This window comes from Mycteria americana, chromosome 18, assembly GCF_035582795.1.
Source record: "Mycteria americana isolate JAX WOST 10 ecotype Jacksonville Zoo and Gardens chromosome 18, USCA_MyAme_1.0, whole genome shotgun sequence".
In the NCBI taxonomy this organism is placed as follows: Eukaryota; Metazoa; Chordata; class Aves; order Ciconiiformes; family Ciconiidae; genus Mycteria; species Mycteria americana.
Genome location: NC_134382.1, coordinates 7754576 through 7767197, shown reverse-complemented (window position 1 = coordinate 7767197; position 12622 = coordinate 7754576). Strand labels below are relative to the sequence as shown.

The window sequence follows — 12622 nt, the reverse complement described above, 5'->3', positions numbered from 1 at the left end:
TAAACCTCCCCTGGTGCAACTTGAGGCCATTTCCTCTCGTCCCATCACTTGTGACCTGGGAGAAGAGACCAACCCCACCTCTCTACAGCCTCCTTTCAGGCAGTTGTAGAGAGCGATGAGGTCTCCCCTCAGCCTCCTTTTCTCCAGGCTGAACAACCCCAGGTCCCTCAGCCGCTCCCCATCAGCCTTGTGCTCCAGACCCTTCCCCAGCTCCGTTGCCCTTCTCTGGACACGCTCCAGCCCCTCAATGTCTCCATTGGAGTGAGGGGCCCAGCACTGAACACAGCATTCGAGGTGCGGCCTCACCAGTGCCCAGTACAGGGGACGATCACTGCCCTACTCCTGCTGGCCACGCTATTTCTGATACAAGCCAGGATGCCATTGGCTTTCTTGGCCACCTGGGCACACTGCTGGCTCATCTTCAGCCGCCTGTTGACCAACTGCCCCAGGTCCTTCTCTGCCGGGGTCCTTTCCAGCCACTCTTCCCCAAGCCTGTAGCGTTGCCATGGGGTTGCTGTGGCCCAAGTGCAGGACCCAGCACTGAGCCTTGTTGAACCTCACACAATTGGCCCCAGCCCATCCATCCAGCCTGCCCAGGTCCCTCTGCAGAGCCTTCCTGCCCTCAATCAGGTCAACCCTCCCGCCCAACTTGGTGTCATCTGCAAACTGACTGAGGGTGCCCTTGATCCCCTCGTCCAGATCATCAATAAAGATATTAAACAGAACTGGCCCCAACACAGAGCCCTGGGGACACCGCTTGTGACCGGCCGCCAACTGGAGTCAACTCCATTCACCACCGCTCTTTGGGCCCAGCCATCCAGCCCGTTCTTTACCCAGAGAAGAGTACACCCATCCAAGCCTTGAGCAGCCAGTTTCTTCAGGAGAATGCTGTGGGAAACCGTGTCAAAGGCTTTACTGAAGTGTAGGTAGACAACATCCACAGCCTTTCCCTCATCCACTAGGCGGGTCACCTGGTCATAGAAGGAGATCAGGTTGGTCAAGCAGGGCCTGCCTTTCCTGAACCCATGCTGGCTGGGCTTGATCCCTTGGTTATCCTCTACATGCCATGTGATGGCACTCAGGATGATCTGCTCCATCAGCTTCCCCGGTACCGAGGTCAGGCTGACAGGCCTGTAGTTCCCCGGATAAATCATCATGTTGGATGATGGGAGTAGGATAACGCTTAAGCATTCAGACCTGGGCCATGGGAAAACAAATGTGCTCCACTCAGGCAGGAGTAAAACGACTTCTTGTTAGGATGATGCCAAGGGCAGACAAACCCTGAGCCATTCTCCCAGGAGCAGAGGAAACCCAAAACCAGCCCCCAAGGCAACACAGCCAGCCAAGGAGCCCAGGAGCTTTCACCATGAAGCAGGCCCTTCCTCCTTCAGCAGGTTCCTCTCCAAGTACCGCAACGAAATAAATAAATAAATAAGGCAATAAAGAAGAAAGGCAAGAGCAGAGCCTGGGATGAGAGGGACCAGACGGGTGGCCTCATGCTACAGCATCTTGGCTTCCCCGGGCTCCCTCCCACTTGGCAGCAGGGCCAGGAGGAGGAGAGGAGATTCCTGCTGTGTCGCCCCAACTCTGACACGCCGCCTTCGCCTGCCCTGATCTGCCCGAGCCCCCAGCATCACGTGCGTTCTCGCTGAGCCCAGAAATCCTCAGCTTTCAGGATTATATAACCCGACGAGCTAATTAAAAATGGGGAGGTTTATTTCGGACCCGGGCAGGGTGACAAGACAAAAATATAGCCCATAGCAGGCCCACGTCCCCTTTGAAGAGTCGCCAAGGCTATTTTTTACCTAGATACATCATGAAGAATTGGAGAGAAACAAAAATACCACGGCTATATTTAGAATTTAATCAGTGGCAGGGCTTGTTACACTTCTTCGAGAGGAGACTGATGGGAATATTTCAGGAGGGTGGGAGGAAGGGGAGGGTGGGAACAAACAAACAAACAAACAAACAAACTACCCCCAAAAACAAGCCAAGGACAAATATAGCCCTGGCAACTACCTTACATGGTAGGGATGCTGCTCAAGGGTGTGAAGGGGGATTTTTTGGTTGTTTTGGAATTAAATCTTTGTCACTTTCCCACCCTCTTGAAATCCCCAAGGCCAAACAACACGTCCCGAGGGATGGGCTCTCCTCTGCCTATGTCAAGTATTCATAGTCACCCCAGCTCCCGAGACTGTTCAAGCTGTCCGTTTCCCTCTGCCACACGCGCCCAGCGTGCCGGGCTGCGGAGGGGAATGGCAAGCCGCGGCGAGCCGTGGCTGGAGGAGCTAACGAAGTCCTAGCCTGCGAGTAACCTCACGGCTACCCTGGAGGTAGCACCGAGCAGAGAGCCCCAGCGCAACGGCTGGTGGCACTGCCAATCGCTTACGCTCCCGTCACCGCGAGCAGGTCTTCCCCCAGTTTATCCAACTGGAATCACTCCGTTTTTAAAAATACATCAAAAGCTCGTTGGAGCCGGGGCGGGGGGGGGGGAAGTTGCATGTTCCAATCTCTTGCCTGTGTCCTGTTCGTATCTTTAAGGCAGGTCTTTCACCATTGTTTTGTCAACCTTTTTACACCCTCTTGGCACCCGCAGCGCCCATCTCCTCAAACCCATCTCAGTGTCACGCCAGACGGAGAGCCCGAGCTGCTCGACCCTGCTGCCCTCATTAGCTCACGCTCCGGCAGAGGCGAGCGGCACCCCAGAAGGCGAGGAAGAAGAAAGGGGATTTTCCAAGCAGGGTGGGAAGGGGGAGCAGAGACGCTGGCTGGCACGGCTGTGCCACCCTGGAGGGAGCGCGGGGCAAGGGGGGCAAAGGAACCATCTCCTTGGTGCTGCGCAGGCTGCCCTCCATCAGCTCCTCTCTCCCCCGGCTGGGTTAAAATAGCTGGGGAGAGACAGTTCCCTTGAAAGCTAACTGGTACCTTCAGCCTGACCAAAAAGGGAACTTTCAAAACATATCGGTTGGGGGGGGGGGGAAGCCACATTCCCTTAGGCACCGCAGATGCGAATGCAGTTTGCAGCCCTGTTCGCAGTTTTGACGCACAGGGACAGAGCTAGGGAGCTGCCCAGTGTGGAAGCAAGCTGCAGCCCAGCGGGATGGAGGAGCACGGCCGGGTGCAGAGAAGGGCTCTCTGGCCCAGCTGACTCCCCCCAGCAGATGGAGGACAGCCTCCCTCCTCCTGCCGACTGCGGGCGGCTGGTTCTGCCCTCGCACGTAGCTCTCCTCCACCCCAGTACGGAGCGGCAGATTTCTTGTTTAGCATCTGCTCACCACAGCTGCTCACAAGGAGAAGCTTCTCCCTATCTAGCTGTTCTGGTGCGGGCTATTGCTAGCCTGAAATTTATTTAAGTGAAAAAAAAATCTCTTTCGTAGCACCCACAGGAGATTAGCGGACAGCTAAACAGAGTCATGCACCGTCCAGATAAATCTAATGACTGTACATTGGGAATGGGAGGAATTTCCAGACCTTATTATCCTAAGGCCACAGGCAGGTTCTTGCTCAGCTGGATAGGAAAAAGGAAAGGATGGGGTTGCACGCAAGGCCCTTGTGCATCAGCAGCACAGGTATCTTCTCCCCCAGATAATACAAAAGGCAATGCCAAGGCACGAAGATTGCCTGGACTGTAGGAGGAAACCCAGAACTCAGCCTGCCTCAGCATGGCACTGCCAAAGATGCTGGCAACCTGCACAGCAACCCCGTCTCTGTGCACGAGGGACCGTGTGGAGGTGCACGCTGTCGCTGCCTGCATTTGGCACGTGCCTCGCCCTGCTGTTGGTGCCTCTTCTCCCCGGTCAGCAAGCGGTCCCACATCTGTGCTCGCGTCTTCCTTGGGAAGATCAAGAGACACCAGCCACAGCAAGTACAGGCTGGGAACCACCCCCACCAGCTTTGTGCACAGGAAACCTTGAGTAGATACTTGCTAGGAGACAGGCTCTTCACCTGATAACGTAATCAGGACAGTTGCAGTGAACACCAGCCCAGCTAGAAAACTCTCCTCCCCCAGTGCTTCTTTCGACACCAGGAAGCTGCAACAAGCAAGATAAACTTAATCACTCCTTGCTGTGAGAGGCTTCCCCGGCCCTAAGCCCTCATGAGGATGGCTGCAGGGAATGCTGCTGTGATTTGCCCTGGGCATGCACACTCTTTCCAGCAGGCACGGCATGGGTGTCAGCAGGCACGGCATGGGTGCCAGCAGCCACGGCATGGGTGCCAGCAGCCACGGCTGGACCAGGCGGCCTTCTCCTTGAGGCACTTCTTAGGGCTCCTGCTCACTGCCCCGGTGATGGGGCCAGAACAGAGCTCATCTGTCTCCCAGACAGGGGTCCCTGGAGGCCCCGCAGCCCGTTCTGCAGGGCAGATCGAGGGGCCAGCCAGCCAGAGCAGAGCAGAAGGGCTGGGGCTGCGGTACGGAGACACTGGGACCATCCCATCGTTAACAACCACAAGGGCGTTTCAAAGAAGATGCAGCAGAGGACGAGGCTCATCTTGTCCACATGGAAATGTCTGGGGCTTGACGCAGAAAATCTCCTCCAGCACAGAGCCAAGGGGGGCTGCAAGGTAGAGCCCCCGGTCCTCCCGAGGCCCCAAAGCCTGACACTCACAGTCACGCGTGCCCAGACTACCCGACCGATGCTTCTACTGCAGCTGGATCACAGCAACATCCTTTCCACGTGGGACCTGCCTGGGACACCCGTGACAGCCACGGCATCTGCTGCAGGAGAGCAGCAGCTCAGAAAGCCCAGGAGGAGATGCTGAAGCCTACATCTCTTCCAAGCATGTCCCTCAGCCACTGCAAGCAGGCAGAGGTCTTCGGAGAGCACCATTGATACAAGCACCAGCATGAGCTATTTGCAGAAAAAAAAAACAAAAAAAAACCCCGCATATACAGGAAGCACACAGTTCCTGATTTCCAGCTTGGTTTAATGCAAAGAATTTCCTTCTTCCCTTCAGACTCATGCAGGAAGCCTGCAAACAGACCGGCTCCATGATGTGATTAGGCCCCATCCTACGCACGTTTCCTGGAACGCGCAATTGGACTGCAGGAGCCGCTTTCCATCCCTGCCCACCACTCATAAGGTAGCAAGTGCAGCCCTGCCCAAGCCACTGCTTTTGGTCAAGGCAGTGAAAAAGCAACAGAATAAACCCATTCCTACTGCCGAAAAAAACATTAATCAATGCTTAAAGAACCGCAGCCTTAGGACTACTTCTCCCACCCACACGCACACCCCAGAGGGCGTGGGCCCGTTTTTAGCTTGGAAATAGGTATTAGCTCTGTTCGTCCCTCAGGGCAGGGATGGAAACCCAAATGTCAGCATTTGGGAAATAAGTTTTTAGCGAGCCATTTGGGAATCAAATGGCATCTACACTGCAAGGCTGGGAGGGGGAACACCACAAAGACACTATGGCGATGGGTACTAAATCAGCGACCCAGCTGGGAACAGAAAAGCTCTCAGCTCCGCGTTTCCCACGCATAGGACCCTCCTTAAGAGGGACCGGGCTGCTGGTTTGCTCCTGGAGCGACTGGCACCGGGGATAAAGGAGCCCTTTGGCTAGGCCGGTCCTTTTCAAATTGAAGAATACGTCAAAGCCCCCATTACAGAGCACAAACTCTCCCTCCAGCTGCCTTAAACGGAGTCAGCGAGAGATCCAGCATGTAGCGGTCGACATGAAAAGCCAGCCTCTGGGAAAGCTCCGTGAGAGCAGGGTTTGCCTTGCTGAGCAGAGGGAAAAGCCGATGCCCACCATTTCGCACATGAAGAAGCATCTCCAGCCGGGCTTTGGGGCTGCCGCGCGAGCCAGGTTTTCTGTGGCGGTGCCAGAGGCACCGAGCTCTGTTCCCCTTTCCGAGGAGCGGCAGCCGCAGAGCCACGGGCACGCTTCTGCTGGGCCCCCACCGCATGCCTCGGCCGGCGGAGCTGTCCTTGGGGGGGGGAAGGCTCTCACTGGGGGGGCAGCTCAGGTGCTGGGGGCACTGGGAGCAGCCTTCCCCACGCCCGCTGGCTCGCCGGCAGCGGTCACGCAGCTCCGTGCCGAGCAAAACCCGCACCCGGACACCTGGGAGAGTCCAGCTGGCTATTGCTGCTCTGCTGGCAGAGCTCCGCCGCTTCGCTGGAGCACAAAGCTCCGATTCATTCATTCAGGTGCCTCCGAGGCTCCTGAGAAGAACCATCTCCTAGAAACCCGATTAATTTAAACCCTGCTGGAAGCAGCAGCGAGCAGCTCCGGTACCACCCAGCCACAAAGGAAACTCGCCCTCAATATAGCTTTGGCAGTATGAGCTGGAAGACTGGCTTCCTCTTCGGTGCTCTTTGCCTTACCCTGCCCCTGCAGACGGCGAGGAATTTTCCTTGGCAGCCCGCAAAAGAGATACAGCTGCATCCGAGAAATGTGTTCCAGGGCCGAGCGTGCTTCATTTGTCTTGGGACCATAACGAGAGCAGCTCACTCTGCCTTGGGGGAAACCATAGGATACTGGAAAAATCACCCAGGGCCTGATCCAAAATCCTCTTCTAGGCAAGGCTAGTTTTCTCTCTTTGAGCGAGGCCATTAACCATTCTCATTCCATCACCAGAAAAGGGGAGAGAACAGCCTGTTTATGCATTTCATGGCCTGCAGTAAGGAGCTCACCCTATCTGGAAATAAACAGTAGGCTGGGGGCTTGGAATTGAAGTGTAATTTAAGTTGCTGCCAATGTTCTCGTCCTCATTTACCATAGTAAAGCCTGGTGAAAAAGCATGTCTGCTCCTTTCACTGCATTTCCCATCTCTCACCTCCCCGCCCGTCCAGGCAGAGCACGTATAGACAGTCTCAGCACAACATTTGCACTAAAGCCTTTGAGCTTTGATTCTCCCGTGCTGCTGCTAACAGAGCCTGTGTCCAAAGACATCTTCATACAGCCTGGCCAGGCAGAGAAAACCAGGGAAAATCCGAGCGGAGATTCAGGTGCAGCAACGGCAAAGGAGGGAAGCAAAAGGCACCGGCTGCCTCGCTGGGAAGGTCTCGTGAAGCCTGTTTATGTGAGCAAGCCACGGCAAAGGAAACCAGGGTGTGAATTCAAGCTGCTGCTGTGACCTGCCTCTGGCTGCCCAGGCCGACTGACCCTTTTCGTGCCGGAGCTGAGCACAAGTCAGCTCCCGGGCCCAGTGCTGAAGCACCGCCTGAAGAGGTGGGAATGAACAGCTCGCAGAAAATTGCCGGAGGATGTTTCTGAGCTTACCACTCGGGGTCTGCGCTTCAGAGACACAGCAGCCGTGGGCTTGAGCACGCTCCCGCCAGCAAGATCTGCAATCACCCTGGTTCCTGCCACCGTTGCCCTAAGCTCTGCCCACGATGTGTTGTTGATGAGTATCCAAGATGCCAAAACACTGACCTGGTTTTGCTTCCCGGACCAGAAATTACCACATCCCCACCACCACCCAAGTTGCCAAAGTAAGCAGCTATTGCAAATACTTCAGGTTAATATTTACATTTGGATTCAGCGCAGGAAGCGTGTGTTTTCTGACTGGTAAAGGCAGTGGGAAAGCTGGGACCACAGGCTGCTCAGCTGCTCAGGGGCTGGCACTGCGTTGCCTGGCACTGCAGCAGATGCTCAAGGTGGGACTGCAAGCAAGGTTTCGGGATCCATCTGCGTGCATTTGATGCCTCAGATGTGCAGCTACGTGGCCTGCAGAAGCGTGGTGAACCATCTTGGAGAAAGCATACGCGGGACTTTGGCCAATCCCAATTTATCAGCCATGCCGGAGCAGCCACTGCTTCCCACCCTGGTGGCTGCAGCAGCCCTGCTTATGCTTGTAATTACAAGCGATCCAAGACTTCAAAGGGAACCACCCACAATGTGCCATAAAATCATTGTGGATAAAGTAATTCAGCTAAGCAGTAAACTAGATTTTAAAAAGATTCATCTGAATGCAGGGAAAAAGTTGTCAAACAAACGTACTCAGCTCTGGATATGGGATACCACTCAGCAGCTCTTTGTCGGGTCTGCTCCAGAAATGGAAGCCTTTCACCAGAGTACCAATCCCCCCAACACCATTAGCCAGCTCATGCATTGCCCTGAAAACTGGAAACTTGGTCCCTTCCGTCTCGGCGTTCCTTTCCAGGGGCAGTTTCACGCTTACGGTGCTGTAAGCTGCCTGCCACGCTACGTGTTTAACTCCCCGGGACGGGAGGTGTGCAATCCAGCCGGGCTCCTGCGAGCTGCAAGGCACCATCTCCCCGGCCCACTTGGAGGGCAGGGAGATCAGCAGCCAAAGGGGGTTTCGCACAATCACCGCTGCTGGCTAACACGCACGGGCCCGTTATGGCCCTGGAGCCGACGGCACTGTTTCACCGCTACCACGGCCTCGGAACCAAGAAGGAAGGCTTCTCTCATACGCGCGCAGGAAGGAACGAAGAGTAACTGTCTACTCCGCGCTGGGACCGGCTTTACCGGTGGTAGCGATACTCAAAGCACCAGAAGCGCGGTGCAGAGAGGAACAAGGTCTATCACACGCAGGCACTAATTCTGTGACGGTACTGCTCAGCACTGAATCCTGCAGAACTGGGGCAACCCTTGCTTTGGAGAGAATCAGGCTCCAGAAGCTGGCATTTACTCATTTCCTCCAGACTCTCCCTTCCTCCCAGCCATAGCATCCCAGGAAACCCGTCTGTAAAGAAAAAGCCTGCCCTGCAGACAAGGGCAATGCACAAGCCAGCTGCCACCTACCAAGTGCTCCAGACACTGTGCAACTCTTTTCTAGGCAAAGAAACAGGGCATTTGGGATCTGCAAGCCACTCGTCCGCAATGGGGAACGTGAGGTTTATCCACCAAGATCTCTACGTCACAGCAAGAGGCCTCTAATCGCACCCGAGCAGAGGCAAGCGCTGAAGCAGAGGAGGGGCAGCAGTCACTCTTGGATTCCTGGGCTCTCGCCGCTGCAGAAGAACCGCGATTTCTCTGTCCTTGCTGGGGGGTGGTACGTCCCTGACCTCCAAACCTTTCCTGCAGCTGAGAGGTCACATGCCAGTAAAGCTGGGAGAAGGAAAGAAACGCTCATTCTTTCAACAAGCTGTTTTTAAGAAATCACACAATCGGGCCCTGGTAGCAGCTCGGAGCTCAATATTTGCACCAGCTTTGTGGTTTAGGCTGACGGCAACAAATTGGTTTTATTTCTACAACAGGGTTTGATTCTCCCTCGTGTCACACACGTGCGCACCCCCCCGCACTGACACACGGCCACTGCTTTCCAGGCTGGACCCCTTTCCGAAGACCATAAGCATGGTGACCGGCATCCGCCAGTCCTTGATACCTCTCCCCACAACACGGCACGGCCACTAGGAGAGCTTACCAAAGAAGTCAAACACCCAGAAAGAGGTTTATTTCCCTTTCTATGTGCCGCCTTTGAAAAGAATTAGCACACACAAGTACCCCAGGTGTCCTAGGGTAAAGCTGTTCCTCCCAGCTAGAGTCACCCCATCTCCTCCCAGTCCCCCCACAGATACACTCCCGTGCAGGGAGCAGGAGAGGCACTAAGCAGTGCCCAACACTCCGCTTCAGTTACTGGTCCCAGCGCTCATATAAGCCTGTGCTTCCCACGAGCCTCTCCTAGAGAGCATCACTTGTTAAGAGGCACGTGCTTATCCCAGCAGCTCTCACACCGGTAGAGTCACACAGCCCAGGAAGAGCAGGCAGGGCGAAAGATAACCCTTGGGTGATGAGATACGTCGCTCTCACTACAGGCTTGCGGCCCACCACGCCTGCTCCCGGAGCCATTCCCCCGATTCAGACATCCGTATTACCTTGCCCCTGTGCCAGGGCAGAAAGAAACGCAGCATCCTTCAGTCCCAGCAGATCCTCTTGAGAGCTCGACTGCATCCACCAGAGCATCCTACCTTGCAGCTACGGGACAGTGCCGCGGCAGGGGGACAGTCACGGCAGGTCACGCACGCTCCAAACCTGAGTGACAGTCCACAGTCACGCTTGTATCCACACCAGCTCCCGGGATTTTCAACCGGTGACAGCCCCACCGCAGCCCACTGACGCAAAGCGAATACCCAGCCTCAGAGGTGGTCCCTGAAGAGAGGAACCAGCGCCTCGGCTGGGATGGAGCTCCTGAGAAATCACTTCCTCACAGATTCCCCGCTTCGCAGTGCCCTCTTTCAGCACAGCAGGCCAACCGTGCACTGGCTTCCAGCAGCTCCACACCACCTTTGTAAGTCAGCCTGTAAGCCTGTTAATGCCAAAGTGCCCTTAATTCCAAGGGTTCCCATGCAATCCCTGCAAGAAAGGATGCAGCTACAATGCTGACAGTACGCAAAGGATCCCCTATTTAGTATTTCAGTTGGGCCTTGCAGTGACCATCCCTCCTGAGGGACTGCCTGAGCCTCTCCACACTCCACCAGCGCAGGTCACGATCTCAGTAGATCCACCTGGGCAGAACCAGGCCACGCTTTGAGCCAGAGGGAGAACAGCATCGGCCAGGGTTCAGGCAGAAGAGAAAGATGCCATCCAAATCTGGTAGGCACCCTACACGTTGCTAGGCAAGAGAAGAAAGGCTGGGGCCGAGCCAGTCTTGCCACAACGCGGGGAAAAAGGACCCGAGCGGTGTTACAGAACCAGGAGCAGCAAATGCATTGCACAGGTGGAAAGGATGGGGGCAACTGATGCTGGGAGCAATCAACCCCCAGTACAAAAGCCAATCCACGCAGCTCTGACCCTTCTCAGCAGCAGTGCTACTGGCTAGCCAGGCTTCTCCGGACTCCTGCAAGGGCTGAGCTGGCAGCACCATTACCACCATTTTGCTGTCTCTAGCAGTCTGCTGCCCTAGCTAACTGCCCGACAGGGTGGAGCTGGCAAGGTATAGGCAGTGTAGACTAATATTGACTTGCCTACGGGCACAGAGAGTACTACCAGAGCCGAGAATGAAATCCAGGGGCCCCAAGTCCCAGCCCTCTGCTTTATACTCCATCACCCATCAGCAAGCGTGTTTCGTAACTTAACGGGGCACCGCCCAGATGAACGCTGTCTCTTCCTAAACTTCTTCTGCAAGTTTTGAACCAGACACTCACAAAACTCAGCTCAGCACTCGTACAGGAGAGACAGCCAGCGCTGGATGGCAAGGAGAGACCCCAAAAAACCAAGCCCCTGAATCCTGGCGTTGCAGGAATGTGCGTGGAGTTATTACGTGTTCAAGAGATGGTTGCGGAAACCCCACTCATGACCTGCCCGTGTTCGGTCCTGTACCAACACCAAACAAGCACTCCCTGTCCTGTAACCGATCCCATTTCTCAGCTTGAAGTGACCGTCAGCTGTACGGCTGCTCCCCAGCCACCACCCTCCTCAGGGTTTTTCAAAACACACTTGACTTCTAATAGCAACAAACGCTTTTTCAGGTCACCTTAAGGCTGTCTGAAAGGACAGACAAGAATGAAGAACCCCCAAACCAGCTATTAAGAGGGTCCCTGCACTGCAGCACATGGGAGCCGTGCATGCGACCCGGTGCTTGGAGCTGGCTGCCGAACAGGCACAGAAAGAGGCCATCCACTGGACGGCTATCTACCCCTTTCGAAGCCATAGCAGAGGAGGAGGAACAGCGAAGGGACGATGTCCCCAAGTCACGCAGGCTCCCGCCGCCACTGAGAAAAAGAGACTGAAGCTTTGAAACAGCTTCTTCGGAAGAAGCTGGGGGAGGCACCAACACCACACCAGATGCACCAAAGTATCTTTTTTTCAGCTCGCAGCCCACAAAGATATTTCAAGCAAGTTTTAAAGCTTGGTCCCATTTTGGCGTCCCCTCTTCAGCATCTCTAGCACAGGTTACAGAGCCTGCTAAGACGTGATGCTTTAAGGCTGCAGCCTTCTCCCGCAGGCACGGAGAGCAAAGGGGAAAAGGGGCGACCCGAAGCAGGCTGTGGGCCAGGGGCTAGGGCCAGGGGCTAGGGCCAGGGCTCCAGCAGGTGCCCGGGCAGGGGCGCAGGCTGCAGCTCCAGCGGAACCTGGCCCCGAACCCGGCCCGCCCGCTGCCGGCACATCCCCCCCCCCCGCCCCCGGGCACGGCCGGGCCAGCGCAGCCCCGGCCCCGCCGCTCCTGCCGCGGGGGAAGGGGGCAGGTCCGAGCCGGAGCCGGAGCCGGAGCCGGAGGAGGAGGCGGTGTCCGGTACCGCGGGTGCCCCAGCCGAGCCGCGGGGAGCCGCTCGCCGCGGGTCGGGTCCGGGCGGGTCGGGTCGGGTCGGCGCTCGGCCCTTACCTGCGGGAGGTCATGGCTCCGCGGAGCTCCGCGCAGCGCAGCGGCCCCGGCCCCGGCCCCGCGCCGACTGCCCGCACCGCCGCGCCCCGGCGGGGCGGCTGGGCCACGGGCCGGCGGGGAAACCCCTCCCTGTGACGCGGGGGAATCCCCGCCCTCCGCCCCGCCCGGCCGCCCGAGCGGCCGCACCGGGGAGGCAGCGCCCCGCCGCCCCCGGCCCGGCTCCCGCCCGGCTCCCGCCCGGCTCCCGGGAGCGCCCGGGGCTCCGCGCCCCCGCCCCCGGCGGCCCCGGCCCGCGGCTCCCCCTGGCCCGGGTGAGCCGCCCGGGCGGGACGGCAGCGTCCGTGCTGCCTGCTCTGGAGGGCGGCTCGCAGAGCCCCCGGCTCCGCCCGTTCG

At 57.0% G+C, this 12622-nt stretch overlaps 1 protein-coding gene across 1 annotated transcript in view; it reads right to left on the bottom strand.

The window, feature by feature from the left end:
* The window catches only part of LOC142418506 (tyrosine-protein phosphatase non-receptor type 11-like), a 61529-nt gene extending 48907 nt beyond the window's left edge, over window positions 1–12622 (bottom strand). The window contains exon 1 of the mRNA XM_075520427.1: window positions 12230–12622. Coding sequence (XP_075376542.1) covers window positions 12230–12243 — 14 coding nt within the window. The 5' untranslated portion in view covers window positions 12244–12622. The remainder of the gene's footprint in view (window positions 1–12229) is intronic.